The 20,117-nt window shown below is 41.9% G+C and overlaps 1 protein-coding gene across 6 annotated transcripts in view; it reads left to right on the top strand.

Moving 5' to 3' along the window:
* The window catches only part of TPST1 (tyrosylprotein sulfotransferase 1), a 72,943-nt gene extending 53,387 nt beyond the window's left edge, over positions 1 to 19,556 (top strand). For 2 of the 6 annotated variants that reach the window (XM_075013391.1, XM_075013393.1), the window contains 5 exons: positions 147 to 197; positions 10,911 to 10,981; positions 12,002 to 14,533; positions 16,305 to 16,352; positions 18,246 to 19,556. In XM_075013391.1, the coding sequence (XP_074869492.1) occupies positions 147 to 197; positions 10,911 to 10,955 (96 nt within the window). In that variant the 3' untranslated portion in view covers positions 10,956 to 10,981; positions 12,002 to 14,533; positions 16,305 to 16,352; positions 18,246 to 19,556. The remainder of the gene's footprint in view (positions 1 to 146; positions 198 to 10,910; positions 10,982 to 12,001; positions 14,534 to 16,304; positions 16,353 to 18,245) is intronic. The other 4 variants (XM_075013392.1, XM_075013394.1, XM_075013395.1 and 1 more) reach the window with 4 other exon arrangements.
* Positions 19,557 to 20,117: the final 561 nt, after the last annotated feature.

The raw sequence follows: 20,117 nt of genomic DNA on the forward strand, positions 1-20,117 counted from the left end.
CCATGCTCCAGGTATGGCTGATTAGTATGATTAGTTCCAGATGACTCAGACTAACCTATCTTTTTATTGAACAGAATTCCCGTTAGCACTTAGAAGTTCACACAATGTTAGCGTCGGTTCAAAGATCTACTATCTTTCCCCCCCAGGTCTATAAAGGTGAATTTCAACTTCCTGATTTTCTTAAAGAAATGCCACAGGTACAGTATTGGATTGTTTTCTTTCTCTCTGGTGAAGTGATATGGAGAAAGTGTGTGCGCATGAGAAAGATGCAACAGATAACTTTATCAGTAACCACTTTATAGAGAACTGACTTTTGCATTTGAATGCTATCACATATGTTTGAGCTATTCCTCCTATGAATAGGTAAGCATTACATGATAGAAGTTGATAATCAAATAATGGTCAGATTTGTGAAGACATAATGCTTTATTTCCTTCGGAAGGACTGTTTAAAGGATTTGAGATTACAGGACATTACATTTTGTTTCTCTTTAGAGATCTTCCTCATCTGAGGAAGACTGATGAAGTATGTGCTGTAAACTGGGCATTGTGTATAGTTTGCCCTACTGTCTACAGTAATTTCATTCCCGCAGCCCCCACATGCTGGAGCTTTCTTATATACTGCTTTTAATATTTAGTTTCATGCCTACTTTTTCTATTTGATGTCTTGTTCACTTGTGGGTGATAGGAAAAATTTCCCGTGGAACCTGAGATCTTCATTGCTCTTCTTCTGCCCAGTCCTGGTGAATCCTAGCATTCCTGAGCCTGTTTGCATATCTGGTATGGAATATAGCATGATACTTCCAGATAAGAGAGGAGTCTAAGACAAAGTGCAAGACCCAAACATTCCTGAAACCTTGGGAAACTTCAGATCTGACCTTAGCCATTCAGGCCAAATTCAGTTCCGAATACCTCTAAATGGAATTTTGTGTATTATTGTTGATAGTAAAGACATTTAATCTGTCTGCTGCACCATCAATTACAAGGCAGATGGTGTTTTGGCACACTTCAGGAAAGCAGTTCACTCATGGGCAGTAACGATGAGTTATCTCCTCAATTACTGAGAACAGTGAACTAGTTAATGTATTTCACAAATTTAATTGTAGTTCAAAATTGGGTACATTATTGAGATGTGTTTAGTCTCTTCAGCTATCCAGTTCAGTACATTTTGCTGACCTTGATAGTGCAATTAAATTTTTCAGAGTGGGGGGAATAATCTGTCCCAAGTATTTGGGTGTATTTTATTCTATAATAATAAATAAGGAGTTGCTTATACCTGCAATAGTCCTACCCCAAAGGCTATTGAAAAATAGTTAGAATAGAGGCAGTGTCAGCAGTAGTAACTAGAGAAGGTGTTCCTTTGTAGTTTCAATACCAGACTTGAAGTTCTCCAGTTGTAAAGTCACAGATCTAGAGTCAGTATCAGCAGAAACCCAACAAAAGTTTTCCATCTGTGCAGCATTTCAAACTCTGGGTTCTGTTTTGATCTGTATCATTAGTGGTTACTGGTTTTCTGCTAACAATCCAACGATCTCCAGTTTAAAAAAAGAGAAAGCAGGACTTAATTCTCCTGTCCTGTGATTATAAAAAGTTTTAAAGAACTAAGAAATATAAATAGGCCATCATACAGATATATTTTCAACTGATTAATCTATATTGAAGAATTGCCGTACAATGCATTTGTACGCTATAAAATTATCAACCACATTTTTTCATTGCTTTTAATATGGTGAATCTAATGAGAAAGAAGATGGCTGCATCTTAACTGCCTCATTCTGTTCTGTAAATCTGGCCTTGAAAAAGCATCATGCAGATTGTCTTGCCCAGGAGCAAAAAGTGCTTTGCTATCTTTGCACAAAGATAGTAAACATATTTGTGATGGGGCATGGTCACAGATGTTCTCTGGTGTGCTGATCAGGCCACTGACACCTACCTTCTTGCTCTATGGTGCTCCCCGCCACTCTGAGCCAGATCCTCTGGTTTTCCCCAGCCAAGACACAGAGTTGGGGTTACCTCCCCCCTGCGGAGCAATGCAAACACTGATTAACCGCAGCACTCTGAAGGTGCAGTTCTAGGGCAGGACACTTGGGAAATCAGCCCCTAGAAGGGATCAAACCACCATGTAAATTGGTCTCTCTATGTAGAAATGATTTGCATAGGGAGGACTAATTAGTTAAGCCCATTTTATCAATGAAAGGGAGATATGCACAGTGGTCGCCCTCCCAGGTAATAACAATTTACAGTGAACTTGATTATAAACAAAAGTTTTCAGTAAGCAAAGGAGTAGGATTTAAGTGATTTTAAGAAAACAGGGAGATTGAAGTGAATTACCAAATTAAAATGAAAGAAAAAGCATAGTTGGTTCTGTTCTGTAAGCCATGCTGAATTTCATATTAGAGGAAGACCAGGTCATTAGATAACTTGCTAAAACACTTCTTTTTTTTTTTTTTCCGCTCTCCATCACACTCATGCCATAAGACAATATGTATTAATGTCTGAGATAAGCGGCAATTTAAAAAAGTTCAGTATACACAGGACGCTGGTTCAGCACAATGTCCTTTATGAAATTTCATTTCTCTAGAACAGTATTTCCTATATAAGTTGTGACTCAGGATTGGTCCACGAGCAGGTTTTGGATGGTTCACAGGTCTCACGCTGCGTGGAGGAGGTATGGCTGGGCCATACTTGTAGCATCACAATCTGGCACACAAGGTTGCAGAGCCATGCCTATTTGGCCCAGTCCGTAAGCGAGTCAAACCTGAGGGTGCTGCATTCCTGTGTGCCTGATTGCAATGTCCAAAGTGGGGAGCTGGACCCAGCCACACACAACAGGAGTTGCCAGTGTGGGGTGAATGTGGAGGAGGTTTGTTCTCTACAACCCAACCCCACTCCCTTCCTGGCCCTCACTTCTGCCTGGGGCCATGATTAAAATTGTGGTTTCATGGTGTAGGGAGCAGCTGCAGACTGTCAACATCCTCACTGCGGGCCAAGGAGGAGGACATTAGTCTGTGATTTTGAGGATCCTCCATTAAATTGTACCTTGGGAGCAGTGTTGCCTGTAAGCTGAGTGCTTTGATGACCATCCAGGAGAGATTCAAATTCTGCCCAGCTGATTAGCAGAGCATCCACAGCCAGCAGGATATGTTTCTACTGATGGTGCCCTTCTGCATATGCCTCTGTGCATATAACAATATTTGTTCTGCATGTAGATGGAAAAAATTAGAGGGGACTTTGCCTGGAAGGGTCACAAAAAGACAAAATGCAGCTGGTGGGTGGCCTTACTAAAAAGTTTTGGAGCCAGTGCTTTTGCAGGAGTATTGTCACCTATGAGCCGCGTCTACACGTGCCGGCTACTTTGAAGTAGCCACGCCAACTTCGAAATAGCACCTGCCACGTCTACACGTGGCGAGCGCTATTTCAAAGTTGAAATTGACATAAGGCGGTGAGACGTCGAAGTTGCTATTCTCATGAGGAGATGGAATAGCGCCCTACTTCGACGTTGAACATCGAAGTAGGGCACGTGTAGCCGATCCACGTCCCACAACATCGAAATAGCGGAGTCTGCCATGGTGGCCATCAGCTGAGGGGTTGAGAGACGCTCTCTCCAGCCCCTGCAGGGCTCTATGGTCACCATGTGCAGCAGCCCTTAGCCCAGGGCTTCTGGCTGCTGCTGCTGCAGCTGGGGATCCATGCTGCATGCACAGGGTCTGCAACCACTTGTTGGCTCTGTGGATCTTGTGCTGTTTAGTGCAAGTGTGTCTGGGAGGGGCCCTTTAAGGGAGCGGCTTGCTGTTGAGTCCACCCTGTTACCCTGTCTGCAGCTGTTCCTGGCACCCTTATTTCGATGTGGGCTGTTTTGGTGTGTAGACGCTCCCCTGAAGCGCCTATTTCGATGTAGTGCTGCCTAACGTCGACATTGAACGTCGACGGCACCAGCCCTGGAGGACGTGTAGATGTTGTTCATCAAAATAGCTTATTTCGATGTAGCATTCACGTGTAGACGTAGCTATGGAGTAGTGAGACCCTGGTAGTTAGGACAGTTACTTTACTCTGTTTCACTGTGTCTACACTATGAGGTAATTTCAAATTTAAGGCAGATAGCTTGATATTCCCACGTGACTGTCTTCACTCTCAATACCATTAGCTTGAATTAGGGTGCACTAATCTCAGCATTACAAAATCATAGTTACCTGATGGGTATAGCGTCAAGCTCGAATTCAGAAGTTCGATTAAAGGCCAGCATGGAAGCACTACATCTTAAAATCAAATTTATTAGCCTCCAGAGGTGTCCTGTATATAACCCCCAATGCCCCTTACTGCTCAGCTCTGGCTGCTGCTCTCCAGTAACAGGAAAACTGTGAATTTCCAGCCACTGTCCCACTGTAGCACGTGTCAACAAGGCTGTGGTGGGGAGTGTGCTTGCATAACATGCCGAGAAGCTTCTTTTCAGTGGTTTACATTTGTGTATGAACTCCCTTCCCTCCCCCACAGGCGCTACACAGTTTGGGTCTTTCCCATGTTTATCCACATCATGTGGGTAGCCCCTGCCTCCGTAAAAAGATGTGCCTGCCGTTCAGTGCTGGCCATGCTGCCAGGCAGCACCATGATAGATTACGCACAGTTAGGGCTTCAAGGGTGGGAAAGATATTCAAGGGCTTGCTGTCGCCATGGGGAAGTCTCCCCGGTGGCTAAGAACATAAGAACATAAGAATGGCCATACTGGGTCAGACCAAAGGTCCATCCAGACCAACATCCCATCTGCCGACGGTGGCCAATGCCAGGTGCCCCAGAGAAGGAGAACAGAAGACAATGATCAAGTGATTTATCTCCTGCCATCCATCTCCTGCCCTTGTTCTGAAGGCTAGGGCACCATACTTTATCCCTGGCTAATAGCCATTTATGGACCTAACCTGCAAAAATTTATCAAGCTCTTCTTTAAACCCTAATAGAGTCCTGGCCTTCACAGCCTCCTCGGGCAAGGAGTTCCACAGGTTGACTGTGCGCTGTGTGAAGAAAAATTTCCTTTTATTAGTTTTGAACCTACTACCCATCAATTTCATTTGGTGTCCCCTAGTTCTTGTATTATGGGAAAAGGTAAATAATTTTTCTATATTCACTTTCTCCACACCATTCATGATTTTATATACCTCTATCATATCGCCCCTCAATCGCCTCTTTTCCAAACTGAAAAGTCCCAGTCTCTCTAGCCTCTCCCCATATGGGACCCTTTCCAAGCCCCTAATCATCTTAGTCGCCCTTTTCTGAACCTTTTCTAATGCCAGTATATCTTTTTTTGAGGTGAGGAGACCACATCTGCACGCAGTACTCAAGATGTGGGCATACCATAGTTTTATATAGGGGAAGTATGATATCTTTTGTCTTATTATCTATCCCTTTTTTAATAATTCCTAACATCCTATTTGCCTTACTAACTGCCGCTGCACACTGCATGGATGTCTTCAGAGAACTATCCACTATAACTCCAAGATCCCTTTCCTGATCTGTCGTAGCTAAATTTGACCCCATCATGTAGTACGTGTAATTTGGGTTATTTTTTCCAACATGCATTACCTTACACTTACCCACATTAAATTTCATTTGCCATTTTGCTGCCCAATCACTCAGTTTGCTGAGATCTTTTTGTAGTTCTTCACAATCCCTTTTGGTTTTGACTGTCCTGAACAACTTGGTGTCATCTGCAAACTTTGCCACCTCACTGCTTACCTCATTTTCTAGATCATTGATGAACAAGTTGAACAGGATCGGTCCCAGGACTGACCCCTGGGGAACACCACTAGTTACCCTCCTCCATTGTGAAAATTTACCATTTATTCCCACCCTTTGTTTTCTGTCTTTTAACCAATTCCCGATCCATGAAAGGACCTTTCCTCCTATCCCATGACCACCTAATTTACATAAAAGCCTTTGGTGTGGGACCGTGTCAAAGGCTTTCTGGAAATCTAGGTATATTATGTCCACTGGGTGCCCCTTGTCCGCATGTTTATTAACCCCTTCAAAGAATTCTAATAGATTAGTTAGACACGACTTCCCTCTGCAGAAACCATGCTGACTTTTGCCCAACAATTCGTGCTCTATGTGCCTTGCAATTTTACTCTTTACTAGTGTTTCTACTAATTTGCCTGGTACTGATGTTAAACTTATCGGTCTATAATTGCCAGGATCTCCTCTAGAGCCTTTTTTAAATATTGGTGTTATATTGGCCGTCTTCCAGTCATTTGGTACCAAAGTGGATTTAAAGGATAGGTTACAAACCACTGTTAATAACTCCGCAATTTCACATTTGAGTTCTTTCAGAACCCTTGGGTGAATGCCATCTGGTCCTGGAGACTTGTTACTATTCAGCTTATCAATTAATTCCAAAACCTCCTCTAATGTCACTTCAATCTGAGTGAGTTCCTCAGATTTGTCACCTAAAAAGGCTGGCTCAGATTTAGGAACCTCTGTAACATCCTCAGCCGTGAAGACTGAAGCAAAGAAATCATTTAATCGCTCCGCAATGGCACTGTCTTCCTTGATCGCTCCTTTTATATCTTTATCGTCCAAGGGCCCCACTGCTTTTTTAGCGGGCTTCCTGCTTCTAATGTATTTAAAAAACATTTTACTATCGTTTTTTGAATTTTTGGCTAGCTGTTCCTCAAAATCTTTTTTGGCTTTTCTTACTACATTATGACACTTAATTTGGGAGTGTTTATGTTCCTTTCTATTTTCCTCACTAGGATTTGACTTCCAGTTTTTAAAAGCTGCCCTTTTCTCTCTCACTGCCTTTTTAACATGGCTGTTTAGCCATGGTGGTTCTTTGTTAGGTCTCTTACTGTGTTTTTTTATTTGGGGTATACATTTAAGTTGGGCCTCTAGTATCGTGTCTTTAAACAGTTTCCATGCAGCTTCCAGGGATTTTAGTTTAGTTACTCTACCTTTTAGTTTCTGTTTAACTAGCTTCCTCATTTTAGTGTAATTCCCCTTTTTGAAATTAAATGCCAGAGTGTTTGACCGCTGCGGTGTTCTTCCCAACACAGGAATATTAAAAGTTATTATATTGTGGTCACTATTTCCAAGCGGTCCAGTAACAGTTACCTCTTGGACCAGATCCTGCATTCCAGTCAAGACTAGATCGAGAATCGACTCTCCCCTTGTGGGTTCCTGTACTAGCTGCTCCAAGAAGCAGTCATTTAAGGCATCAAGAAATTTAATCTCTGAATCCCGTCCTGAGGTGACATGCACCCAATCAATATGGGGATAATTGAAATCTCCTATTATTACTGTGTTTTTTATTTTGATAGCCTCTCTAATCTCCCTTATCATTTCAGCATCACTATCACTGTCCTGGTTAGGTGGTCGGTAATATATTCCTAATGCCATATTCATATTAGAGGAATGAATTGTTATCCATAATGATTCTATGGAACATTTTGATTCCTTTAGGATTTTTACTTCATTCGATTCTATATTATCCTTCACATATAGTACCACTCCACCACCCGCACGACCTGTTCTGTCTTTCCGATATAATTTATATCCCGGTATGATAGCGTCCCACTGATTGTCCTCATTCCACCATGTTTATGAGATGCCTATTATGTCAACTTCCTCCTTTGATATGAGGTACTCCAGTTCACCCATCTTATTAGACAGACTCCTAGCATTAGTGTAAAAGCATGTTAAAAAACTACCACTATTTATATGTCTGCCTTTCACAGACGCATTGGATTTTTTTATATGCGATTGTTTCACATCTGATCTTGCCCATATATTATTTCCCATGTTCCCTATCTGACTAACTTCTAGGGAATCCCTATCTATGGAGCCTCGTGTAAGAGAAGTCTCCGTCCGATCCAGGTGCTCCCCCGCACCAATCGGCTTTCCCCCACCTCTTAGTTTAAAAACTGCTCTACGACCTTTTTAATGTTTAATGCCAGCAGTCTGGATCCACCTTGATTTAGGTGGAGCCCATCATTCCTGTATAGGCTCCCCCTACCCCAAAAGTGTCCCCAGTTCCTAATAAATCTAAACCCCTCTTCCCTACACCATCGTCTCATCCACGCATTGAGACTCTGAAGTTCTGCCTGTCTATCTGGCCCTGCGCGTGGAACTGGAAGCATTTCAGAGAATGCCACCAAAGATGTTCTGGATTTCAGTCTCTTTCCTAGTAACCTAAATTTGGCCTCCAGAACATCTCTTCTACCCTTCCCTATGTCATTGGTACCAACATGTACCACAATGACTGGCTCCTCCCCAGCACTGCCCATAAGTCTGTCTAGATGCCTCGAGAGATCCGCAACCTTCGCACCAGGCAGGCAAGTCACCATACAGTTCTCCCGGTCATCACAAACCCAACTATCTATATTTCTAATGATCGAATCCCCCACTACTAAAACCTGCTTCTTCCTAACAGCTGGCGCTCCCTCCCCCGGAGAAGTATCCTCGGCACGAGAGGATACAACATCACCCTCTGGAAGGAGGGTCCCAACTATGGGATGGTTTCCCTCTGCTCCCATTGACTGCTCTCCTTCCCTGAGCCTTTCATCCTCCGTAACAGCATCAGGACTGTCAGATTGGAGGTGGGACAGCCCTACTATGTCCCGGAAAGTCTCATCAACAAACACCTCTGACTTCCTTAGCTCCTCCAGTTCAGCCACCCTGGCCTCCAAAGCATGCACTCGGTCTCTGAGGGCCAAGAGCTCCTTGCATCGAGTGCACACATACGCCACCCACCCACAGGGTAGGTAGTCATACATACTGCACTCGACACAATAAACAGGATAGCCCCCACTCTGCTGCTGGGCTTCTGCCTCCATTTCCTACTCTAATTATATATGAGGGTTAATTAAATGTTTCAGATAGAGGTTGTTATAAAGGATTTAGTTTAAGGGCAATAGAAGTCACTGGCTCCCTCCAAGCTCCCCCTCTCAACTCCCCTCTCAAAACTCCCTCGTGTTAGCACGCACCCTGTTCGCGAGCACCCGGTCGCAAAGCTCCCTGGTCGCTTACTAGCGGGGTTTAAGTGCTCGGCCTCCCTGATAGCTCCTCCCTCTGCCTACAGCTCAGCCAATCAGCACCCGGTGTTTCAATTCAAACCTAATCAAGACTCACAGCTTCCAACTGCCTGCCTGAGCACACGGCCTTTCAAACAAACACTCGGCTCAGCACTCGAAACTCCAAACAAACAAACACACACACACAAGCCCAAAACCTCCAAATATAAGCAGCCACTTACCCCAAGGTGCTTTAGTTTGCTCCTTCCTTCTCCTCCTCCAGGAGAGCCTCTCAAAACTCCCTCCTGTTAGCACGCACCCTGTTCGCGAGCACCCGGTCGCAAAGCTCCCTGGTCGCTTACCCCTAAGATACTGGTGGTTTTGCTGCTGCCGTGGGGAAGTCTCCCCCGGTGGCTAAGATATTCAGGGCTTGCTGCCACTGGGGGGGGAGCCTCCCCCCACAGCTAAGATATTCGGGGAGGACAACCTCAGCTGGCCCTCCCACTAAACCCCTCCTCCAGACCCCAGCATGGTTTGCTGCCCGTGGGGGGAAGTCTTTTTGTAAGACATCCACTGAGCATCCCACCTCTCATCATTGCTGAAGTATTCTCCTCACTCCCCCCCGCTGTTTATCTTAGCCACTGGGGGAAGTCTCCCCCCAGTGGCTAAGATAAACGTGGGGGCGGTGAGGGGAATACTTCAGCTACTTCAGCAATGATGGGAGGTGGGATGCTCAGTGGATGGCCAGTTCAGAACACAGTTGTTGCAGCTGAGTTGGCAAGATAATGGGTGGGGAAAACCCGAAATTCTATTCCTACACTTTTCTGTCCTCTTTCGTCTAACTTTAAAATACTGTCCGTGCCCTTGCATAATTTTCAGGATCACATGCAGTGATGGGAGTTGGGATGCTCAGTGGATGGCCGGTTGAGAGCAGTCATTGCTCCATGTTGGCAATATAACAAATCAGGAAACCAAAAATTCCTTTTTTCCTACACTTTTCTACCCTCTTTTCTTCTAACTTTAAAATACAGTCTGGGCCCCTGTATTATTTGGATCACATGCAGTAATGGGAGGTGGGACACTCAGTGGATGGCCAGTTGAGAACAGTCATTGCACAGAAGTCTTATAGTGCACTGGAAAGCCAAAGACTCTCCCCATCAGCAACTCTGTATCTTCATGTTTTTCAGGGTCCCTGTATTAGTTTCAATAAAGTCAAAAATCTTCTTTCTGAGACTTTTCTATCCTCTTTCGTCTAACTTTGAGGATCCCTGTGTTATTTCCAGGGATCAGCATATTTGCAGAAATTGGGAGGGGAATGAGGAAAATGCAAAGTAGAAAGATGTCAAAGACCAGCAAGCATATCCAGAATGCTGCAGGGGTGAGGCAACTGTGGGATAGGTTCCCACCAGGCACTACTGCAGCAGTTGGTTAGCCAATTTGAGTGTGGAAGCAATGAGTCGACTTTGTGAGGAGCACACGGGAAGTGAGGATGGTCAAATTCTAACTTATAAATTCCAGAATTACAAAATTGATGTTAATGAATTTGAATTTATCTCGTAGTGCAGACGTAGCCTTTCTTGAGTTTCCCTGTCTTTAATAATATACTTGCTTAATTCCTTATGTCATTTGCAGTGTTAACATGATGTTTGTAACCAGTTTATCAGAAACTTTGCACGTTTTCAGTGTCAGGCTCTCAGGGTAAATGGATAGGCACATCCTGTAATTCAATATAAAAAAATAGGACAAAACTATTTTTCTTAAGGGTAACTTCTAACTTTTCTCATTATATTCAAAATAGAGATTCAAGAAAATACACAGAAGAATTCCTCACGTGTGCATTTAAACCTGTTGACTTTCCCCATCAGTTCAAATTAAATATATTTTATATAAAAACCATAATTGGTTTCTTTTGTTCCAGCTGAAGAAGACAGTAGAAAGGAAGTCCCGTGGCAAGATAAAATGAACACGGACGAGTAAAGTAGAATAGCTGTCTGTTTCATGTTTTCAGAGCATAAAACTCTTAGCTGTGGGCACCTTGAATCTTTCTGATAAACCTTTTTTGTGTGTGAACGCTAACATGGGCTTTGCTCTGTTACTGGGTGTTTGGCTGCTATGACATTTTGAACAGTTAGTGCTCATGCTTTGCCAGCTGTGCTTAGCTAATATAAAGCCATTAAAAACCTGACACCACTCAGCTAAATGTGCTGTTGCTTATGGTTTTGTTCAGTTCTCAAGTGCTGGCCAAAGTGTCTGTGCAGCTTAAAGTGAAAAATTATTTAAATATCCGATTTTTAGCAGTAATAGCTCAGCAAACTGATTTGAAGTATGCAGTGATTGTTTCATAGAACTAAATGATGACAAAGGCTTGTTAAGCTACAGTACTATGTATGCAGGTGCAGTGTATGTATTGCAACTGCACAGTTGTCTAAAGAAAGAAAAAGTAGGAAGTACCTGTGTTCTTGAATTTCTGAATAGTAGATGTTAAACTATTTTTAAAATACTTCATAGATCAAAGCTAATAGACATGGTGTTTAATAAGCTCTAAATTGTCATGTTTCCTGAAACCCATATCAGTTATTTAAAGTACAAATAATTTCTCGTTTTAAAAAATTGACCTATTTAAGTCAGCAGAATTTGGTCCTTAACTTGCATCAAATGTCTGTAGTGTTCCAAGTGAAATGGTTATACAGAATTCAAAATGGAATTCTTCTTATTCTTAGTTGTGGAACTGATAGTTACACTTCAATCTGCTTAATTAAAAATGTAATAGTTCTAGTTTTCTCAAAAAAGAGAAACCTGTAAACTAAAGTCATAAAATATTCACTTGGTAGATAATGTGGATGAGGTAATATCTTAGACTTTAAGACCAGAAGGGACCATCATAGTCCTCTAGGCTGATGACCTGCACTTTGCATGCTCAAAACCTGACTCACCTATTCCTGCAACAGGCCCATAACCTCTGGCTGAGTTAGTGGTCCTCAAATCATGATTTAAAGACTTTTTTTTCAGAGACTCCACCATTTACTCTATTTCAAACAAGAGACCCTGAGCCCTTTGCTGCAGAAGGAAGAAAAACAATAATCTCTCCCCCCCCACACCCAATACTTAACCGTTACTTAGATTGCTTCAGGAAAAAAAATCAACTGTGACATTGTTAACAAACATCAGATCCATCACAGTCTCTCCATTGTGGAGAGAGGACAGCGGTACAGTTCCTAAAATCCAACTGCTAGTGATCAAACCAGCAGACAAAGGAAATGCCATTGTATTTCTCTACTGTGATGATTACATCAGTTAGGCTGACTGACAACTCTCCTATACCACCTTTCATAATGAATTCCAAGACTTCACATCACAATTCATACAGGAGTTAAACGATATCAAATTCTTTCCGAGACTAGTCCAAGAGAAACTCTACAACCTCATCTGCTACAAAGTCACATCAGGACTTTCTACATGCTTCCCAAGAAATGCAAAGAAGGAAACCCCAGAGACAACCAGTATATCTGGATATGACACACTTACTGCAGGAATATCAGGACTTGAAGAAACTGTCCTCAGACCAGTCTTTACTCAACAGACAGGTTTCCTCCAGGACGTACATAACTGACTTCCTCCAAAACTCCATGACATCAACATCCTCCTTCAGAACCCCAGACCTATCACTGTGAATGTTGCCTTCCAAAATCCCTCATCATGGCTGCATCAAAAATCTATAATCTCAGTGCTGTCCATTGTCTGTCTACTTTAAACACATTGCTAAATTAATCCTTTTCATCTTCACCCTTAACAACTTTACATTCAACAACAATCAATTTGTCCAAGTTCTGGAAACAGCCATGGATACCAGGATAGTGCCCCAATATGGCAGCCTCTTCCTAGACCATCTCAAGAATTTCTAGAAAATTTCGACATGAAAGCAATGATATATGTCTGATCAGTCAGTGACATTTTCATCCTGTGAGCAGACAATCTAAATGCCCTTTCGATTTCCACAACAATTTCAACTACCAGCCAACCATCAATCTCTATGTAGAATATAGCCACACCAGCATAAACTTCCTGGATACCACAATCGGCTTCAACAGTGTACCCCTAAAGAAAACTATATCTACAAGACACTCATTGATCTCCACATATCAAGCAGCTGCCCCAGACACATCAAAAATCTTTGTATCCATTGCAAAGCACATACCCCCCAAAACATGCTCCAAGGAGAGAGTCCTGCATATACAATTTAACGTGCTTACACTGCCTTTACCAAACAAGGACATTCCACCAGAGAAGTAGATTTCTAGAGCCCTGCAAATCTGTGGATATCTGCCTTATATCCACTGGCATCTGCATCTGTGGATATCCGTGTCTCATTTTTGCAGATGTGAATACAGATTTTTATCTAGAACCCTGAATATTTGCAGGGATATCTACTTTATATCTGCAGGTATCTACATCTGAAGATATCCACTGCTCATTTTTGTGGGTGCAAATGTACATACGAATTTTGTATATATTCACAGTGTTCCCTCTAATTTTTTCCATCCAAGTGCAGCATATATTTTGGTATATGCACTGAGATATGTGTAGACATGCACTAGCGTAAGAAACTCAAGCTGCTAGCTGAGGATTCTGTGGGCATTTGAATCTCTCCTGGGTGGCTGTCCAAGTGCTCAACTTACAGGGCCCTGTAGACTGCATCTTCAAACAGGCCTTCTTAATTCCCCAAGAGAAACTGCTTCAATACAGAAAAAACCCTTGGCTCAACACTGCAAGTTGTCATCTGTCACCCAAACTGGAACATACAGCGGGGTAACAGCAGAGAATTAAAAACTATACTTAATGGGGACCACATCCTGAAAGAATATCTCCTGAATCCCATCTTCTGTCCTTCAAGCAGCACTTAACCTCATCAAGCTCCTCATCAGTCTTCCCACAAACCATGACATGCCAGCTTATAGTGGTACCAGACATTACCATGACAAGTGAAAAACCTGCAGCTATATTTCTACAGCTACAATGATCAGTACAGCTCCCAGCATAGCCTATCAAGAGTCACACATGCCTATCAAAACATGTATTGTGTCTCATCCAGTGTCTCAAATGACCCTGCTACTGCACAGGTGACATGAGAAATTCTACACTGAATAAAAATTAAAAATATGATAAAAGGCAAAAACGCCCTATCACCTGTGGCAAACACTTTTCATAAAGTGATCACTGACTTCCTGAGCCCTCATCCTTAAGGGAAACCTGCATAATAACTTCAAAAGACGAGTCTGGGAGCTTGATTTCATAACTCAGCTAGACATCAAAAATCATGGAGACACTAGACCATGGTTTCCCAAACTGGGGGGGCATGAAGAAATTCCAGGAGAGGGCGCGAGGTGACCCAGCCCTCCCTCATCATTCTCCCAACTCCAAGAAAGAGCCGGCCCTTGCTTCTGGCTCTCAGCTCCTGCCATTTCATGTGGGCAGTCTGGCACAGCCACTATAGAAAGCAGGTAGCTGGCAAGGCCCACGTGGAGCTAGCTGCCTCCTGCAAAAGTGAGTGAACGTGGGTTGGGGAGGGGAGGAGGATGGAGTTAGACTGGGGGGGCTGGCGGTGCCTGCTCTGGGGGAGAGAAGGGGCTTGGGCGGGTGGCTCGCGGGTGTCTGGGGTGGCTGTTCTGCAGCTTGGGAGGGCAGTTTGTGCAGTTGGCCCCAGCAGCACCAGGCTGTAGGTGGGGAGCTTGGGCAGCTTAGGTAGCTGGCCCTAGAAGTGTGAGGGCTTGGGTGGCTGGCCCTGGCAGCGCAGGGCTCAGGCAGTGGCTGGTGTGGTGGCTGGCCCCGGCAACGCAGGTGCTTGGGCAGGTGGCGAAAGCGACTGGTCTGTGGCTCGGGTGGCTGGCCCTGGCAGTGTGGGGGCTTGGGTAGGCAGCTTGGGGCTGGCCCTGAGAGTGCAGGGGGCTTGGGTGGGAAGCTGGCCCTGGGAGTGTGGGGGGCTCAGGTGGGCAGCTGGCCCCGGGAGCACAGGGGCTTGGACAAGCAGCTGGCCCCGGGAGCACGGGGGCTCAGGCGGGCAGCTTGGGTGGTTAGCCCATGGCTAGTGGGTGTGTGGTTTGGGTGGCTGTTGGGTGGGCAGGCAGCTGGCCCTGATAGCACGGGGGCTTCAGCGGATGGCTTGGGTGGCTGGCCGTCATAGCATGGGGGCTCAGGTGGGCAGGTGGTCCCAACAATGTGGGGGCTCAGGTGGCTGGCCTGCGCCTTGCTCCTGGGGATGTATACCCGTGGGCCTTAGGCGGGTGTCTCCGGCATTGCGGGGCTTGGGTGGGCGGCCCCAGCAACATGGTCATCCGGCAGCTGACCAGCTTGGGCTACACCAGGCACCCATAAGGTGGGGCCTTTGCCATTAGCCTGGATGGTCCATAGTTGGTCTCCTAGGATTTCCCAATTTATGAAGAAAATGTAGTGTCATCTTTCACGTTAAATTCATTTGTTTCTGCTGCCTTTGATGTTAAATTGCATTTTTATTACATTTTTGAGCCAAGAAAAACTATTTGTGCTTAGTTTTAATTTTAAATATTTTTATGTCAATATTTTGTGTTTTTTAAATTACAAATTGAATTTTTTGTTAAAAGGGGGGTTGGATGATAGTAAAGAAGAGGGGAGGGGGGTGTTAGGGTTTCTCAAAAATCAAAAGGGGGGTGTGATGCTGAAAAGTTTGGGAACCCCTGCACCAGAGATACTGGTTTTGTCTCATTACAACAGTCTGTAATCTGGTATCTCTGTCCAAAAAGGTGTTAACTGATACTTCAGTTTGAGTAATTTCTGTGTTGTCTCCTTGTGTTAATAGTCCGTTCCAGCTTATGGTTAGCCCTGCCACTTTAAGCACTATTCCCAGACCTAAAGAAGATCTCTGTGCAGCTCTGAAGTTTTTGTCTCTTTCGTCAACAGAAATTGGCAATAGATATTACCCACCCAACTTATCCCTCTCATATGCTTGGACAAACACAGCATAACACTGCAAATAAAAAAATCTTTGTGATACAGCAGTAGAATTAGTGTGCTTCATGGGAAGTATGTGCCAAAAGTATTAAAAAATATATGATTGCTTTCCTTTTGGAAAATCTGACAATGGAGCTGAAATGCTTCTACTAAATTAGTCTTACTTTTTTAATATTTGTTTTGTTGATTGAGTCTTTGGCATAATAAAAAGAACCAAACAGCTAACAGGTACTATTAGTGATATTGTTACTTTTGTAATAGAAAATAACTAATTTTGTTTTAATGGGTGGTAGCAGTTTATATTAATATGTGTATATATTTGCTTTAACAGACAGAACCAGTGGAGTAGACTATCTGTTGGATTTATCTTGCACATAAGGTAATAAGATGGAGTATCACAAGGTTATTTGTCTACTTGAATTATTTCAGTTCAGTTGGTTGTAAATGTTTTTTTTTAAAATCTCAGATCTTTAGTAGGTGTTAAATAGAAAAGTATATACTGCATTATTTTGGGTTTTGAGTGGGAAATATATGAAGGTACTTATTAGTCCATATTCAAAAGTAACACACGAGTCAGTTTGGTGTAATTCAATATTCTGAGGAGCTGAGAAAGTGTTAAATCATTTCAAGCTTGCTAGTCAACTGTTCGTTTACTCTGAATTTAAACCATTTCCTCTATTCTCAGATTTCTCTGCACTGTGGTGCATGTGGATGTACAAAGGAAAATATAAAATCACAAACTTTGCGCTTTATAGTAGATCCTCATTTTTAATTTGTTAAAATTATTGTATAGGTGACATTTTGTAAATCAAATTGAAATTAATTTTTAACAAAAAGTGTTTTAGAACAGGAGTGAGCAAAATGGGCAGCGGGCCCCCTTCTGGGGGCTTGAAATTTCTTCAAGAGGTTGCAGCATGATCAGCTGCTATGTCTCAGGCTCATCCATCGCATTAAAATGTTACTAGTTTTGGGTCTTTGTATACACATTTATTTGCTGATTGATAAAGTTTTTATATGCTGTATACTTATTTTCTTACACGTGCCATATAAACATAACTGAAGTTTCCATTGATTTGGAATATACTAGATGGGTTGGGGGGGGCCCTGCTAATTACAGGGACAAAAAGTGGGACCATATAAAAAAGTTTGCTCACTCCTGATTTAGAATAAGCATTTGATATTTTAAAGGTAGTTCTTTAGCTGAAGGAGATGAGAAATGACAAAAAATGAGGTAACCATATGTTGTTTTTCCTTTGGTGGCCCGTGCATTCTGAACCAGCCTCAAGAATACTGTACTTGTCAGTGGACCAAAAATGGCCAGGATATAGAATGCTTATTTCAGTGCTCTGGGTACAGGGTCACTGGTGAATAATGAAGGCATTACTGCTAATCAGTGTGCCCTGTAAATTTTTCTACCCATGGGTGGAATAAATTTTGTTATGTGCATCCAGGCATGCGTGGATGTGCACTCTCAATAGAAACACAGTTGGGCGGCACCTGAATTTCTCCTGGGCAGCCACCCAAGTGCCCAGTTTACTGGAAACACTGCTGCTAATGCTGTAATCAATAATGATTTTATTTTTACAGCACTCCTGGCTTAAAATTTTCTGAGTGATGGCCAAATCTGGTGCCCATCTTAAATTAAACTAGGCAACACAGTTAAATTAAATTAAGGCAACACAGAGTTATAAACAAATAACATAGGTACGTAGAAGCAATATGTTGCATTATAAAAAGAAGATTGTTTGGGAGCATTCTTAATTTAGAAATCAATGTGGAAAGCTTCCATTTTAATGTTACATAAACAAACGTAAAATTTATGTCTCAGATTATTTTGATTGACACTGGAGTTAGTTTAGTGCTGTTTTTATGTTTCAAAGCATCAAAATCGCCTTGAAACTATACTCAGAAGCCATTTCATTCAAAATTTGTGATGGTAGAGAAAGTTAATAATAATTTGCACACAAATATGTGTATCTTAAATGTTACAAGTATACAGAGATTTAAAAATTACACTTTTTGCCATACAAAGCACTTCTGATGAGGTTTCCTGCTTTAAAAATATCTATATTGAGTTGAAGGAGAGGTTTGAGTGGCTATGCCTAGCTTGGATTGCAGTTTTGGAACAACTGAAATTTTTGCCATTCCAACTGTGAATTATTATTTGTATTTGTGAAAATGCATGGAGCTGCAAAATGATTTTTAACAAATGAAATGAGTATGCAAATGCTAACTTTTAAAAATTATTTTCTCTTTGGCATGCCATTATAAGGACTGTCTTACCAAGATCAGTGAGGTGTACCGTTCATGGCCTGCTTTTTTTGGAACCTTCTCCCATTTGACTTCAAACTGTCTTTTTTGTTTTCTTTGGGGTTCATTTGTTTGTTTCTGTGAGCGCACTTAAACTTGTAACAATAAAAGCACTTTTCTGATGTGGTCAACACTTTCACTGATGTACTGTCTTACATTTATACGACTGTTTATACAGTTTGCAAATGAAATTAAAGCAAAATCTGGACTATGGTGAAACTGCTCTTTTGTTTATATCTGTTTAATTCCAGATTGTAATTTTAAAGAGTTTGTAAAAATAGTTTGTGAAATATTTGAAATTTAAATGTATGAAAGTTTGTTTAAGTGGCCTCTGCTTGTCCTAAATGGTGTTTTTTGGTAGAACAGTTGTGCCTGTTTCAGTCTAATTGACATGAGAAAATTGGTAAATATCTTTCAATTATTTAAAAAAATCACTTCTGAGATGTTAATAAATTTCATGCACATTTACAATGCAGTGATCTTTTGTATTTCATTTTTCAAGATAAATGCTTTAAATGTGTTTTTTTTGTTTTGCACTATTAATGCAGCTTTTAACATAAAGGCATTATGGTTCCATTCATGTGACTAGCAGTAGTAATGAAAGTTACAGTCTGAAGCTTGACAAATTCAGACATTTATGTATGTGCTTAGCTTTAATAGGTGATCAGTAGGAGTACTCATATTCTTAAAGTTAGACACATGAAGATTTGTATGATTGGGGCCTAATACAATGGAATTTTATTTCTGCATGTGTAAATCTTGTTTTTTCTGTGTAAATTTCCAGTGTGAATTAACTCGTTTATTGAGTTAGCACAAGGAAGCAAAGCTAATAAGACACTAGTAGATAACTTGTAAAGTACACTAAATAAGTATTTTCTTTACCAAGGATCCTCTAATGAACAGTGTCAAAACTGTCTTCTATCAAATTATTTTTCTCCGTTGATAATTCAATAATCTCTGAAATGTCATTTATACTATCTTCCCCTCCCAGAGGAAGCTGTGTTAGTGGCTGTGTGACTACTGAGAGGGAAGATCTTTGTACTATAGTTATAGCTGCATATTATAAATGTCTCACTAGAACATTTAAAGGACTTTATCCAGGCACTAGTCATCATTCTGAAAATATTTTCTGTCTTTTAAATAAAAAGTCACCCATGGTTTCCTTGCTAGCAATTATTTTTCCTGTATTTCACATGTATTTGCATTAGTAACAGAGAAAGCCATGCTAGGTTTATATACTATCAAAACCAAAAGCAGTCCAGTAGCACTTTAAAGACTAACAAAATAGTTTATTAGGTGATGAGCTTTTGTGGGACAGATCCACTTCTTCAGATCATAGCCGTACTAGATCAGACTTAATATTTAAGGCACAGAGAACCAAAAATAGTAATCAAGGTTGACAAATCAGAAAAATGTTATTAAGGTGAGCAAATCAGAGAGTAGAGGGGCAGAAGGGGGGGGTGTCAAGAATTACATTAAGCCAAGTGTGCAAAAGAGCCCCTATAATGGCCTAAAAAATTCCCATCCTGGTTCAAGCCATGTGTCGAATTTGAATATAAAAGAGAGTTCAGCAGCCTGCCTTTCCAATCTGTTGTGAAAATTCCTCTTCAGTAAGACACAAACCTTCACGTCACTAACAGAATGGCCCACTCCAATAAAATGCCGACTGATGGGTTTGTGGATCAGGAGTGTGTTTAAGTCTGTTGTGTGCTTGGACAAAGAATTAATGGGGACAAAACAGATGTAAAAACACTCCTGATCCACAAACTGATCAGCTGGCATTTTAATGGAGTGGGCCATTCTGTTAATGACCTGAAGGTCTGAGTCTTACTGA

This window comes from Carettochelys insculpta, chromosome 19 (genome assembly GCF_033958435.1).
Source record: "Carettochelys insculpta isolate YL-2023 chromosome 19, ASM3395843v1, whole genome shotgun sequence".
In the NCBI taxonomy this organism is placed as follows: Eukaryota; Metazoa; Chordata; order Testudines; family Carettochelyidae; genus Carettochelys; species Carettochelys insculpta.